The sequence below is a fragment of the Marmota marmota genome, unplaced genomic scaffold (genome assembly GCF_001458135.2).
Source record: "Marmota marmota marmota unplaced genomic scaffold, marMar, whole genome shotgun sequence".
Classification (NCBI taxonomy): Eukaryota; Metazoa; Chordata; class Mammalia; order Rodentia; family Sciuridae; genus Marmota; species Marmota marmota.
This window is the reverse complement of record NW_025999949.1, coordinates 8,120,171-8,136,603: the sequence shown is the minus strand read 5'-3', so window position 1 is coordinate 8,136,603 and position 16,433 is coordinate 8,120,171. Positions and strand designations below refer to the sequence as shown.

Sequence of the window (16,433 nt, the reverse complement as noted above, 5' to 3'; positions counted from 1 at the left end):
CACTGGGATTACAGGCATGTACCACCACTTCTGGCAAACTTTTCCTTTTCTACAGTTGTTTTGGTCGGTTTTTCAATTGCAGTAGCAGAAAAAGCTTGACTAAAACAGCCATTCAGTTTTCTATTTAAGGCTCATGTGTTAAAGGGTTGGTCATCAGCTCATGTTAACGGGAGATGATGGCACCTCTAATTGGTGAGGCCTAGTAGAGTCTTTGGTGATTGGAGAATTGGGCCTCTTCTATTTTTTTGGTTTTAACAGTTGGGAGGTGAGAGTTTGATTCTGCATGACAGTTAACCAAACAGACTGACACTTCTAAAACAGTGATTTTTATCTTTATAAGTTGATTATCTTAGTTATTTGTTATAGTAACAGAAAGGTGACTAATACAACTACCTTCCTTGATCCTCAGGCAGGACAACATTATGTTCTCACGGTACCCAGCACCACACACTTTTGGTAGTGACCCCCTTGCAAGTTTGACTTCCATATAGGTTCCATGAAAGCAGCGAATGTATCCATCTTGGGTACTTCCTTTTCTTTAGCACTTAGTAGCCAGGCATATGGAATACACACAATGAAAACTTAAATGAATGAGCCAACCACCTTTCTCAGTATTTCATCTGTGTGGTAGCTTATGATTTTTATCAGAATCATTCTTGTTTGTCCTAAGGAATGTTTTTTGAATTTTGTTGATTCCCAAACCTGAATCCAGTGTCCTTTCCTTCCTCCTAATATAGCTTTGATTTAATCCAGAAGTCCACCCTTCCCTGGATAACTCACAGGATTCACAGGAAGCCGATTCCTTCTCTATTGCCAGAGATTTGACCTAATTAGCCCTAATGAAAGTATTCACGATCTTCTTGGCAATGAATCATTTAGATATGGCCATGCAATGTAGTTAACTTTCATCCATGATGTTTTCTTGGGGTATCTGGGAAAACTTCCTTTTGCTTTTCATGAAAGTCTTTTATATATATATATATATATATATATATTTTCAGTGGTTCTTAACTTTGGGCTATTTTGCTTACCAGGAGACATTTAGCAGATACTAGAGATGTTCTTTATTATTACAATATGGAAGATGAAACTGGTATCTAGTGATTGGAGACCAAGGATGATGCAAAGCATCCTACAATGCAAAGGATCCAACACCAAAGAATTACTCAGTCCAGACATTAGTAGTGTCAAAGTATAGAAACCCTCATCTCACATGAATCAGAAAATACTCAGCCCTCTCTGATGGCCCTTCCCATTATGCAAGTACAGTAAAACTAATTTTAGGATAAGTCTCTTATTAACTATAGATTTCTTTTTTCACCTGCATATTTGTGTTAAAATTTTCTACATAATATTTTATGTTAGTATTATTTCCATCTATTTTCCTCTGAATTTGTTTAGTACATATTTTGGAAAGTGTTTTTTATCAATTTTATTGAATGACATAGGTGAGATAAGATGTTTGATATATAGCAAGGAACTAAAGATTCATATTTTGAATTAAGAATAAATGTGTATCAAACAATAATATTAATATGATTTATATTTCATTGATTTTTAGGTGGTACTTGTATATTAAAATAATTTGCAGTTAACATAGAGCTCAAAATCTAATTTATAAACCATTGCTTTAAGAGATTTCTGCCTCTAAATTTATTATCCTTTCTTTTTATGTTTAGATATTATCTTTTTGAATGTTTAGATATTATCTTCTTGGGCAAAAGCAAACACAGAGGAATTGTGTTTTTTTAAATATATATTTTGCATTTTATAAACAGACCTTTAAGTATTTGTCAAATAAGTCAATCAAAGCTTTAGAATTTTGTGTTCCTAACCACTTGTTTAACAATTTAATATTCTGTTATTTTGTTCAAGGTCATGGAAACAGCTTTGTTTATTCATGATATGTCTAAGAGTGGCTATGGAGGCTTTCAGAAAATTACAATGGAAATTAATTGGCACAAACAACTATAAAATATATAATATTTTACAAAGCTGAAACCATTAATAATACTGTATCAGAGATACTGGGTAAAGTTTTTGAGAAACAGTCCAAATCATCAAAATCTCATTTTAAAAAACTAAGTTTTTATTTCAATTAAGGTATAATAGAAAAATATTTTTGCTGACTGTATATTTGTGCTAATAGGAGAAACTACCATATTTTCTGTTTGTTCACTGTGTCAAGTAACATATTCTGGGATTTTAGGCATGATCCAGAAGCTACTGTTGTGTATAATTAACACAGCACAAATCAACTTTAGTGTCTTTAAAACTATCTCATTTTTCTAAGGGTTAAATAAGCACCTTGTTTTTTAAACTAGACCCTCTCAACTATGAAAACGACACGTGTCCAGTTGCAGAATGAAGGAAACAGAGGTACAGAAAACACTGAAGACTTGGCATTCATATGTCACTTGTGGATTACAGGAGTAAAAGGGAGTCCTCTGGCATGTTGCCGTCTGTAAAAGAAAGCAACAGTGGGGACGAAGGGAATTACAGAGCCTTAGGACCCTGACCTAGGGACTTTCTCCCCATTTTCTAGAAGATCAATTCTAAGAGCTGCCAATCATCATGGGTCAGTAGTGGGGGAGGAAGTTATAGGGTTAGAGTGTCAAACGCCTTCTTAGTAGGGTAAGTATTAGAGCCTTGAAGTTGAAGGTAACAGTTTTAAATGCTCTCAAAGTTGTTGCAAGTGTCAGGAGCCTGTGATTTGTGAGCTCTGTCCTTGCTCTTGCATCACCCCTCTAACCCCTGTCCAGGGCTGGCCTGCACAAGTGTGTAGGCAGCTGCCAGTTGAGTGTGATTTGAAGGGCATCAAGAGGCCCACTTGGCTCTAATTATTCCCCCCTGGGTCTGTCATAACCTCTCCATTACCTAGCAGAACATCTGGGTCAGTAAATCTTCTGGATGGATGGATGGATGGATGGATACATGAATTTATTCAGCACATACATGTTTAGGACTTGCAGGTATTATTTTGCATAGGACCCCAAAATAAATCTAATCAATAAATTTCTAATTTTCATGAGGCCCATAGTCTAGTTAGAAAGAAAGTAAAATAAACACAATTTAATGGGGGTTCTAAATTTTCGAAGGAAAAGAAAAGAATAAAAAGAATGCTAAGGGTCACAGTCTTTAGGAAAAAATCTTCCAAGGAAAGCATTTCTGATACGAAAAATGACTGCAGTTAAAATGTAAGCTATTGGAAGAAATCTCATCATCTCCTCAACCCTGGATGGTGTTTAGAAAGGGTGAAAGTAGAAGACTAAGAGAACCAGGGACTTTTGAAGGAGGGAAAACATTTCAAGGAGCATCTGAGTGGCCAGACTTCTGTCCCAGCAGATGTGATCCTGAGCAGAGAATGAACAGGGAAGGCCTGAGCAGACGAAGGCAGAATCACTGAGCCCAGGAACAGGGACAGAGGGCCTTGCAGGGCTGTCCAGAACCAGCAGGCCAGAGACAGCACCTGATGGGAAACTGACTCTGGGAATCCAAGCTGAGCAGACAAGCTGCACGCACTGTGACATGTGGTAAGAACTCTGTGAAGGGCTTTACTTTTTCTTTTCTTTCTTTCTTTCTTTCTTTCTTTTTTTTAATGGAGAGGTATGAACCTTATGTCCATCTAGGAAGATGGCATTGACTTTGGAGCCACTGGTTTAGTGACAGTTAAGATGAAAGCCTTGAGCTATTTTAAATGAATGATTTTTGCTTTAGATTAGACTATCTCTTGTCAGTTCTGGAGCCGCCATTTAACTTTCCATTTATCTGTTGCTTTTGGATTCATCAGAGAAGAGTTGCATGAATAATACTAAAAATGAGCTTCCTATGTGATCAAACTCAATCTTTTCAAATTTGAGGAGCTACTACAGAGAGCTGAATAATAGCTGACTGACTAGATGAGTGAATGGAAGGAATGAAAAGATTTATCATTCTGACGCCTGTGACACAGTCATACTATGTTTTCACATCTTCCCCTAGCTCTCCTGACACTGTGCTGGTGGGAAAATTAAAACAAAAAACAACAAAAAAAGAAATCTTACCTCAAATCACTGTTTTTTTTTTAATAAAGTGCTATACTTTTATTTTCATATGAGATTAGCCAGACCTCTAAAGCTGCATTATGTGTTCTTGAAGTACATAAGCACAGACGGACCTATAAAAGATAAAGGTTCAGCTTTGGGGGTAAGCCTTAAACTAAATTTGCACTGCTTCCTGGTTTCTACTTTAAAATTCCAAAGATAAGAGTCCCCCGTATTTGCCATCCATTATCACTATTTAAACATCTCTCATTGCTGAAGTCACGCTTTCATGGGTTGACTTTGAACAGTAGCAGTTCATGAAGACAGCAGAGGCCTCACCTCCCAATCCTATCTCCTACTTTGTTTTTTCTATTTTCAGCATGAAGACTCTTTTTAGTATCAGATGGAGGGACACGTTTTTCTCTCTGAAGACATGAAGGCAAAGGAGGGGAAAGAAAACCTCAGAAGAAATCTTTTCAAATTTGCAAAATTTCCCTCTAATAAATAACTGCTTTCTAACAATAGCCAAAGAACCTTCTTGAACATCAAATTGCTCTTGCAGAATGACATTAAAAAAAAAAAATGTTCAGTGTACCCAAACCAGAAACATATGGATAAAACAGCAAACATTTAGAAGTGAGTGAATTAAATGGAAAAACACCTCCGAAAGCACATTGTTTATTGTTATTACAAAACCACAATGTTACTAATATTGAATAAATTCTGAAAACAGCTGGATTTTGACTTTCTCTAATTGCATCTGACCTGAATTGACTTTTTTTTTTTTTTTTAAAGACAATAACATTTCTGTGCGTTACCCTTCGTTTCAGAACTAAGTTCTGGAATATTCCAAAATGCTTACTGAATTCACTTTCTCCATGTGAGTGAATAAGTAAGAGTGAGCTTGCAGCCCATGGCTGAAGCTTTCATGATAATGGAGGAACAATGGTCTTTGAAAGTCACAGATAATCCTCAACTCTCCTGGTGGTCATCTGTTTCAACCCAATCTTTCTCTGCAACAACCAGTAAGATGCAAAAGTGACTGATGGTTCTCTCCCTTCCCCTGCCTGACCCTGGGTATACACCCCTCTCCTGGAGGTGCCCAGGATCAGGGAAGTAACCCAAGTCAGGGAGTAGAAGGAACAAGAAAGAAAAACAAACCAAGTGAACAACCTGAAATGACAGAGTGTTGGCTGTTTCCTATTATTCACTCAGCTGAGCTGTCTCAGACGTGTGTTTTGAGAAGACTTTCATGTTGTGTTTTCTTTCCTCTTCAGCACTCACCACCATTTTCCATGCAAGGCACAAGGGGTGTGAAGGACTTGAATGAGGTCCAGGTAGGCTGCCAGATCATCTCCCCGTGCTCAGAGACAGCATTTCTACCTTTTTTTTTTTTTTGGTTTTGTTTTTCTTTTGAAAACAGGCTTTTAAATGGTGCAGGAAGCTTATGTCAGTGATGAGCGAAACTGAAAAAGTCACCAAGTCGGGACTGAAAATTCAAAAGCAGCTCATCAATGCCTGGTAGTGATGGACAGCTCTAAACCCAGGGAGATTTTTAAAAGCTTTTTGGTGTTTGGCATATCCACTTCCTAAAGAGCAGCCTGCAGTTTATAAACGATATGATCCTCAATGAGTTCTACCCTCTCTATCAGAAGGCTTTTACATTCTTGTATCATGAATTAAACATAGGACAATCTCATCCATTTAAATAAAATTCGCCTACTGGGGCCATATGTATGGCCTGGGTCAATTCTGTGGAAGCACCATTGTGGAAAAGAACGCCCTCCGGCCATGTCTCTTCTGTTTCAATTGTCCAAGGCTAAGAATGAACACCAAAGAGGAAGGAACACATCAATCTGAGTCACTAACACTTCAAAGATGCTTGCTCTTTCTCAAAAGACCAATACACTGCAGGCTGTCAGCAGACATAAACCAACTTAAAGAGAGTTTCCTAGAGCACGTAGACTTATGTAAAACTGCTTTTTGTTTGTTGAAGGATTTAATGGTAGAGAGGGTTTCTTTGGATGTAGAAAATTAATTCGGAAAAGTCATTATGATGATTTATGGAGCAACAATTTTGTTCCAAGCTTTATGCTAAGTGCTTTACATCAATTACAAGATTGAATTATTTTGAAAATCTTGTGAGGTAGTTATTTTCCTTATTTATCATCTATATTAGTACAATTAGCAAAAAGGAAGTGCAGACTAGTGAAGTATTTGCTAAAACTCATACAATGTCAAAATTTGAATTTCCTTTATATTATGAGATAGCACATAGATTGAAAGAAGACGGACTTGAATATTTCATTAAGATAGTTGAAATTTTTTCAGAGTCTACTAATATTGATGTAGTTTGATACAAGGCTTTGCAAAAAAAAAAAAAAAAACCATTTCTTATAATTTGACTTTTTATGTTCTTTCCAGTAATGTGTCACCATAGGGTTCATATTGCCTTTGTGTATTTCAACAATTTTAAATCTAGCACAATTTTTTCAATATTTGTTTTCCTTTTTTATTGTCACAAATTTTTGCTTAAGTTATATCTGTACCTTCTATATATGTCAATTTAGTAAAGAGACAAATGTGAAAAAGTAAAAGAAAATAGAGATAACTATTTTCTTTACATATATAAAGAGCTTTAAAAAATCAATATGAATATGTAGAATGACTGAAAAGAAGAATGGACAGAGAACAGAGAATTCAATGGAAAATAAATAGAAATGATTATACTTTAAAACACATAATAAAATGTTTGCTATCAAAAGAAACTAGAGGAATGCAAATTAAACAATTTAATATCTTTATTATTGTAAATAGTTAAAAACTATTGTTTCATACCTGTTTTTTGTTTCAAGGACTTAGAAATATGGCCACTCTCAAACACCTGGTGAGAGTACAAATTATTAAAGCATACACACATATGGAAAATTTAAATATAGTAGAAATATCAAGATTTAGAATGTTTATAATATTTGAATTGATAAGTGTACTTTGAGTAATTTATATGAAAAATGGAGAGAACCATCAAATTTTAACAACTAGAATAGTTTTCTTATAAATAAAAATTTAAATAACTTATAAATTCAACACAACATAAATGCCTAACACATTTTTGATATAGTCTTTTGACAGCTATAGTTTGAAGACTAATGTGAAAACAATATATTTACTTATATCATTCATATTAAAATGCAATACATTTATTTACATTATATCTTTAAGGAGAAAAAGAATACATATGATATGATCTCAATTTTAAAAACAAATATTTTATATATATTGTTACACAATATATTTCATATATACATTATATATGCATGAATCTATATACTAGAACAAGATAAACAATATTATCTTAAGGTGCTTGAATTATAGGTGATTTTTGCCTTTATATGTTTCTGCATTTAAATTTTTCTACAGTTAAAATGTTATTTAAGCATTTAATAAGTCATAGTTCTCCTAAAGTAAAGGTGAGTATGAAATTAGGAATGAAATCAGGAATCTACCATGGTGTCAACAAATAATAGCCCTATATAAATTCAAGGTACTGCTGTAAATATAAATGGTTGCTTAAGTAAACACAAGAAAGAAGTTTAGTCTCACTATTTCTTTCGGAAATATAAATTAAAACAAGTATAATGATTTTTCTCATGTCTATTTTCAGTGTTGCTAACATGGAAGTAATGGGCATTTGAAAACATTGTTGTTTGGGAGGCAGTGTGTCACTATTAAAGTTAGCATCTTCAATTCCAGAAATAGATTCTACAATTGAATAAAATCAGATGTATGCAGCATGTTTTATAAAAACAAAATGTTAGGGGTATCATAAATACTCATCGAAAGAAAATGTATAAATGGAGTTACCAGCTGCTCAGTGTATTAGGAGAGACGTATCTGTAATAAAATAGATAACTAAGACATAGTATATGAAAAATTTAAAAGGTACAACAAAAATTTTAAAAATCTGAATATGTAGAATATACCTGAACAGATAAATCCTAAATTTACAGTGGAATAGAACCAAGTTTCACTGGAGGGACTGGAATAGGAATTTTATTTTTAACTTTTATCCTTCAACAGTGTTTGAAGTTTTTGCAGTGGGAAGTATTCATGTATAATGTGCAATTAAAATGATTAAAAATGATCAGTGGCCCAAGAAAAGTGTCAGCCATTTGTTTTAACCAAACACTAAAATATTGGCAGGTATCATCATGGTGTTAGAACTGTGAATTACTTTCCATAAAATATGACTATTTTCCTTTTCCCCTCAAAGTATTTTAATTTTTGTGGCCAGCACAAGGCTGATCTTGGCAAGAGTGGAAGGTATTCTCCCAGGAGAAGAAATCCATAGAGCAATGTGTCCAATATATTAAATTGCAACAGTCATTTCTTTAAGGTTTTTGGTTGTATCATCGTCTCTTAACAAAACATTTTTATTTTTCCAATTTTAAAACCCTCCAGTGACCATTTTGCTTGATTTCTCTTTTGTCTTTCTTTCATTTCTTCATGACAGTAATGCAAAACAAATTTTGATATAAATGTCTTATGCACTTTTTGACTGCTCAATTCTGCTTCCAAGTAGAGCCAGAGAACATTAATATTTTGATACAAAATAATTTTTCTCTTTGAACTAGATTGTTTTTCAAAACTGAAAACAAGTCCACTTTTGTTATAAATGTAATTGAAGCTAATTTTAAAACAGATGATAAATGAAAGTGCAACAAAAGCAAATTAATACTTTAATCCTGTCACAAGAAGATAATCCAGGTTAGTATTTGGGTGTGCATGTGTTATGTGCATCAGGTTTCTTATAACTTGACTTTTCCCCCATGTGACATACTCCTTATCCTTATCATTTGTAATAGTAACACAGGATTCTACTATATTGGGAATTCCATTGTTAATAGCCTCTCCTTCCTCATTGAAAATCTTGTCACCAATAACAGAGGGCTGAATATGCTAGTTGTTCACATTCTCAGTTTTGTTTGCTGCTAAGGTGTGGGCATAAAGCCCAAACCTGGCCAGTGGATCCAAATTAATAAAGTTGCTGGAATTGGCTTTCATCCTTGAGGAATTTATTAAAAAAAGGTTCTTGGAGAAACAATCTTTCTTCATGTATCTAATTGTATGAGCTATAATGCCTGGAGCTGCAGGAGCCTTTTTGTGACCATGAGGAATGAAACCCAAGAACAAAGCTATGCCAAGAACAATAGAGTTTGAAGACTAAAAGGTTCTGAATCTTTGATGATTTTCCTGAACTGCTGAATGACTACTGGCATTCCTTCTCAGGAATTCTTGTGGGCTAACAGATTACTACTGTTTAAACCAATTTAATCAAGTTATTGTGTCAAGCTATTGACAAACAATCTATTTATATAGGATTATATCTAATTCTCAACTTCTCAAACAAAATTGAAATGTTCATTTTTTAAATGTACAATTGTCTAAGTTTGTCCAGATGATTTCTTAAAAGAAATTCTTCGTCTTGGGATTCCTGGCAGAAAAGTTAGGGTGACTTTAAATATAAATTTAACTTTTATTTTAAGAGCATATTAGCTAGAATTTATTATCTCCTTCCTTGTTATTCTATTCCTTAATTGTGGAAGTGTTTTTAGTTTACTTATCTGTAAAGCAGATGAAATAGTACCTACTTCCTTGTCTTTCTGTGAGGATTAAACAAGTCATCACCTCTAAAACTATTAGAACTGTCTAGCTAGCACTGGAAGCAGTAGTGAATTTCTCTGTGTACCCTCATATCCTATCCCAGTAACTGACTGTGTATTAGTTGCTTAATTAATCTTTATCAGAGAAGTGAAGAAATGAATAATAACTATGAGTTTTTTAATCCAGCCTAGTGTTGCATAAGGGTCTCTGGGACCCATTCTGTTCGCTCTTACCTCTGTTATTCCGTCTTTTGCTGGAACCATAAATTGAGCTGGAATATAATATGAGTCAGGCTATAAGTCAGGGTAGATTTTTAATACAAAAGATGCTCGCTCTGAACCATCCTTAGGGTTGGCATACTGGGCTACAAAAAGGAGCTTGCTCCACAAAAAGTACGCGCTTTGAAAATCATGGACTAGAAGCACTGAGTCTTCAAGGAGAAAGATTTTGATGGTTTATGTAGTTCTACTGTATTCTGCACCATGATTATTGCAGATTTCATGCCAAAATGTTTTGCAAAAAGGTGAGGTGTGACCATTACATCCATTACATGAAACATTTTTTTAAATTGTGCTGATATAACTAACTCAACTGTCTGATGCAATAATAATGTATAACTCAACTGTCTGATGGAAGATTAGGCTGCACAGAATACTTGTGAAAGTACATGAATGTAGTGGCAATGATCATCTGATCATAATCCATCTTTCAGCCAATGAAGCAGTTGTACCTCTGGCCATTCAACACAGTCGATCATATACTGTCCCAGTGCATTTTTCTGCTATTACATTTAAATTCTGAGTTGGAGGGGATGGAGGAGAAGGAAAATTAGAATACCATGGATTGAATGCTAGTTTATCTAACCTAACCATTAAAACAAAACAAGGGCACCCTATTTACTAGATAGTGAAGCTTTGAGCACTAATCACAAGTTACTTTTTAAAAAACAATTTTTGATCTTTCCGCCCAGATTTTTTAGAGAATAGAATCTGTGAAACGGACAATGAGCAGTGTGCAAACCCATGACAGATTTTTTGTAACTATAAACATGTTTGTTCCATGTGCATACAAATATGAAATCTACAGTGAATTTCACCACATTATTAAGTGCAAATAGAATAATCCTGCATCAAAGGACCATTGAACTTAATGGAAGTGTTATATGAAGTCCAAATATCTTACCCCTTGGCTGATGACTATCCATCAACCCACTCGAAGCCGTCAGTTATGTTTTATTCTTTGGAGGATTTAAAAGCAGGTCACTTCAGATCTTTACTGCATTATCTCATCTCTATAATCTACTCAGGGGTATATAAGGCCACCAGAAAGAGATGACTGTTCCAACCTGTAGAAACAGCCAGTGTTGCCACCACCGTTGTTCTTTAGAGGTCTTGTGAGAGTATTTTTACTTGGGCCAAGAAAGGAAAAGGGAAAAGTTGAGTTTGAATATTGCAGTTTTAAAAATACAACCCATAGCAAGAAAAGGAAAGCAAATGCATAATCTATATTTGATTTAATGAAAGATGATCAAATACTATTAATGGATTATTTGGAATAAACTGTGGAACAGTAGAAAAAGTATATAAGAACAGCAGAAGCTTAAAATAAGACTATTTTGAATATTTTAGCTAGGTCTTGATCACAAAACACTAAAGTCTATGGACTGAAAAGACTGCCTGTCAGCAAGCTACAAAACAGATTGCAACAGCACCAGAAACACACTCCTAAAAGTAACACTTTACAGCAGGATTAAGAGTAAGAAACTGGTGTTTTCAGTTAAAATCAATCATTTGGGGCAGGGACAGGAGCACAGGGGTACATTCATGTGTTTTTGAAGAATAAGCGTTTCCTGATAGGGTCTTGTGCAAATCTATCCATTTTCCAGCTATTTTCTTTTTTAAGTTTCAAGTACAAGAATGTACTAGTGCTGTTCCCTGCTTAGAAAGCACCAACTGTATCTTACAAAATATTCTTCTATATTTTCTAGTTGATAATGAGTGCTTTCCAATGGTCTATGATGCTTGATCTTTACAATTGTAAAACACTTTCACTCATTTACATATCAACTGCTTATTAAGGATCTTCTATGTGTGGGGCACTGTTTAGGCATCCAACAAACAGCAGAGAACCAAGCAGATGAAACACTTGGTCTCATGGAGAATTACCAATTTGTTAACTTTGTTGAGGGATCAGGGTGTGTTTGATATCCTAGTGTGGTATGCTTTGGGGTAATAAGGACTTAAATTATGAAATCTATTTTGGAATATATTTGTGTAAACAATTTGAAAGGAACTGTCTTCCCTCTTTCCTGATCTGCCTTCTTTAGAATAGAGTTTTGTTCAGGGTTGATATCTTTTTGTTTAATAATAAATGTTTACAAAATTTAGAAAAAGTTCAAGTCTCCTGAAGATGTACAGGTAGCGTCCCCGTGTTTCTAGCAAAGGTAGAGTCAGGAAGGAGAGAGAAAATATAAAAATAATTTATATTTTCATGCTGAACTCTGTCCTGAAGAGGGCCAATCTTGGTGTGGGAACAACCTGACCATCTGAAAGTTTTCCAAGCCCTTTATTCCTTGCAAGTGAGAGACCTGGATCCTTGAGTTACCAGTGAGATTGGCATCTTAAGGCAATGGTAGTGTTTGCTTATGTTACTGGATATTGTAAGGCCTCTTTCAAGTCATGCCACTTTGCCAAGTGGGTTATCAGGACTTGTGGTCTCAGAGGGGTAGAGGGAAAAGTATTTAGAACTGGTATCTAGGGGTGTTCCTGGGAGATGGTGGGTAACTGGAGCTTGACTCAGCCACTCACTGCAGCAAGCTCTTGTGCCAGCTGTACCCTCCCTGTCCACAAAGGATCATGAAAGATCTGTACTATTTCATCTCTAAGAGTCTCCAAATTACCTATATTTAAAATGGTCCACTTTGTAACGGGACAAAATTAAGAACCTGGCACAATATTGGGAGAGAAACACATATTTCTTTCGATTAATATCCAAAGCCTTAGTTTTTAATAGTACAATAAAATTGTAATTATGTATTTTGGTAACTCATTTGCTTAACATGTCCTAACATCCTTGGAACCAACTATTGTTTTCAATTTTTTTAAAATGCCAACTATCTCCCACTGTTTGAATCCCCTGCCACAGGGCGGGGGCTTCTCATAGCCCTTGACTTCCCCTCACTGGCTTTGCAAAAGACTCTGGTGATGGAGAAGGCAAAGGTCAGAGAGCATGCAAAGAAGCTTCTGGACAACATGGAATGATAATTTTGCTCCTAAAGTTGTCCCTCTTTTTTTCTTCAATGAATGTCGACCTCTGGTTACATTCATTTGCAATATATATTTTCAAAATATGCAAATTAATTTGATCCAAATTAAAATGAAGCTGAGTATTTTGGAAGAACAATGGGGGTTTTTAGATTTGTTTGTTTCTTCTAAATCCTTATTCCTTTTTTCTGTTACATTTTATCCCATCTTGTTATTTCCTTATTTGATTACTATATCTACTGAAATAACTGACTCTTTCCCACCATTTTCCCACAACAGCTGGAACTATGGAATAATGAAAATGTCCTAGTAGCTTCTCAGGTCCTACTTCTTGGTGGTATAACCCTTGCTCTTCTTCCTCCTGGTGATCTTGCCTCTTTTCCCATCCCATTCCTGTAGAGGCAGACTTATAAAACAGAATAAGAAACATTGCTTTCGTAATGATATGTGAATGGATGTTTGGTTTTCTCTGAAGATTAAAGACAAAATTTAAAGCTGGGTATCACTCTGTCCAGAACAGTTTTGATCTATGTCTGCCTTGAGATTGAAATATGGATTATCTGACCACCCAGAGACAGCTCATGTTTGTGAATTTGTTTTTGCACTCAAAAACCATCACATTTTAGCTCTTTGACTCACAGGGCATTTTCACAGAAAAATTTAAATTCGTAAAAAATTTTAAAGCTTACAGATGATTTGACTTTGCAATCAAGTAAAATCTTTGAGTAAAGTCCTCACGCTTTCTTGAAATAATAGAAATTAAAAGCATTTTTAAAAATTTTTGGATCATATTTCCCAAATTTACTTGATAGAAATTTTGAAACACACAAAAGTAGTATCCAGAGCATAATATAAAGTGTCACTTTGTAGTGCTGAGTAGGCAGTCTGAAATTATTATAAGAATTTCCATTACTATTCCAAACATAGGAGTTCATGAGTAAATAAAAGTGGGATTGTTAAAATGACCACAATTTATTAGTATGTTAGGTGATATTATTTTATGTTCTACATGTCTTGTGATAATTAGGAACTATCAAGCTTACGACCTTCAATGAAATCAAAGTCCTGACATAAAAAAGAGAACTTAATTTGTGAAACCTAGTTTTACTGCTTTGGGCATTTTGACTATGTCTATTCAGGTACCTGCATGTTTCAAATATATACACATCTGCAGAGACACCTAACCCTCCCATCCCTCCATAACACTCACAGGGGCGCCATCAGCACCCAGGAGCAAGTCAGTTCAGGAGAAGGCCTGTGCCTCATAATGAAGAGCAAAAATTCTGCCAAACCCTGATAATCTGATAATAATTTGGTTTAGTTTCATTTCAGCTTTGGTATTTAAATTACAGGACATCAAAGCCCTTCTGTACATGGACAAGTTGGTCTTCTGGGCATTTGGTGGATTTGGTGAGCAGAATGAAATGTTTTGAGTGAAAAAATAGGATTGTGTTAGTTGGGTTTCTATGGGGCCTTTGAAGACTGATAATATGACTTCAAGAAACCCCAAAATAAGATCACAGGATCAGAAGGAAATAGGACAAGTGGATTGGTTATTAACTGGTTATTAACTGGTTATTGGTTATTAACTGGTTCTGAAACCTGACAATTCTTTTGAGTACCTTCCTTGGTCTTCCTAGCTGCAACTTAAGGTTGGTTGGAAGAATACATTTCCCTTTTATTAAGGGGGAAAACAGCCTTGATATGATCCTAAAAATGGGGAAATATTTTTGTATGGCCAGAAGCACAGATGTCCCTTTATTCTATTTGAGCCTAAAGTTTTCCAACTGGCATGATTTTCATGTTGCTGTCCCTAGGTCTCTTACACATCCTTGGCCCCATCCCCTGGGGTGTGTTTCCAGAAGGGAAAAGAGATGTGAAGCAAGTGCGGGTGCATTTCCTCCAGGAAAGAAGTTTTGTAGTGTTCTCATCCTAAATTAAGAAACAAAACTACCCTCATGTTCCTTCTGCAGGCAACTAAAGTCATTATTGAAGAAGTAAAAAGCAAGTGATGCAAATGACTTTAGGGTGCCCTTTAGGGTACAGCTGCTCTGTAGTTCCCAGAGCAGGTCTTTAGTTTCCCACCCAGAGTCCCGTTCTTCTTTTGGGCATCAGCATCTCTCCAATCCCTCATGGCCAATTTTTGCTGTAAAACGAAGAGAAGAGGTGCTGAACTGCCAGTCAACCTCTTCTGCCTGCTTTAATTTGATCACACAATCTATTTAATAGGAAATAAAACTGCAAGCACTGTTTTGGTCACTGTTTCAAAAAGTTTTACCCAAAAGAGATGTTTTTAGCTATGTGTGAATTTCATTTCCTTAGATATCTCCATTATCATTCATTTCTAAAGATAATGGCCTATTATGATAACTTTTGATTATTATCATGTGGCTGAGAATCGGGACTTAAATGCCTACTGGTGTTTAAGGCAATACCTACAAGGGACAATGTGCAGAGCTGAATGAAAATGAACTTGTCTAAGTGGATAGGATAAATAGCTATAGCAAAGATGGACTAAGGCCTGTCCTGCATTTCCTAGCATGAGGTTTAGCAATCTCTAGTTCTCTTGTTGGGTCACTAAAGTATACAAGAGCTAGTATCAACTGATTAGTTGATATTGTCATCAAGTTGTTATTATATATTCACCCTAATGTTACCTCAGGCATAAACAGACCATGGCCTCTTTTAAACAGTAACTGAGGAGGCAACGCTCCTCCGTACCTTTCAATCTCTGCAATGCTTTGTATCCCAATAACCAAATACTGTTTCTGACAGCATAACAATACATACATTTTTGTTCTAATACTGGAGAAAGTGTACACTAAACAACAGGGAGGAAAAATGCCATTGATGACCTCCCTGAGATCAATTTTGTTATTCTCAGTTTCTAGATCTGGGCACATGATGATTAGTAATGTACTCACACTCTGGCCCTTCTCTTGCCAATTCTAATCATTCTCTTCCTACTGAAAACTACTGACTCATGTGCCTTTTGGTGGTATACACTGGCAATGTTAAAATTAAATCTGTATGGTATGTGTCAAAGAAATCAATGAGTATCCACATTTTAAAATTTATTTCCTAGCATACAGAAGTGTCAAGGATTTTTTTTTTTAACTCAGGGAAACTCAAACTACTGAGCCACATCCCCAGCCCTATTTTGTATTTTATTTAGAGACAGGGTCTCACTGAGTTGCTTAGAGCCTTAGCAAATTTGCTGAGGCTGTCTTTGAACTTGCGATCCTCCTGTCTCAGCCATTGGGATGACAGGTGTGGCATGCATATACTTTTAACAGTTTTCTTGTGTTTCCTCTTAATCCAATTTTTAAAATTAAGGTTCTTAAAAGCCAATTCATCTAAGGGCACTTCCAACTTAGTTATCAAAAGCCCTGACACGGGGACTGGGGTTGTGGCTCAGTGGTAGAGTGCTCACCTAGCATGCATGAGGCACTGGGTTCGATCCTCAGCACCACATAAATATAAA

General features: G+C 35.5%; 1 protein-coding gene across 4 annotated transcripts in view; it reads left to right on the top strand.

Annotated features, from left to right (window-relative positions):
• The window catches only part of Angpt1 (angiopoietin 1), a 228,026-nt gene that overhangs the window by 70,932 nt on the left and 140,661 nt on the right, over window positions 1-16,433 (top strand). For 2 of the 4 annotated variants that reach the window (XM_048802012.1, XM_048802013.1), the window contains exon 2: window positions 5,300-5,359. The exons of the other annotated variants lie outside the window; for them this stretch is intronic. In XM_048802012.1, the coding sequence (XP_048657969.1) occupies window positions 5,300-5,359 (60 nt within the window). The remainder of the gene's footprint in view (window positions 1-5,299; window positions 5,360-16,433) is intronic. 4 annotated transcript variants of the gene reach the window in all.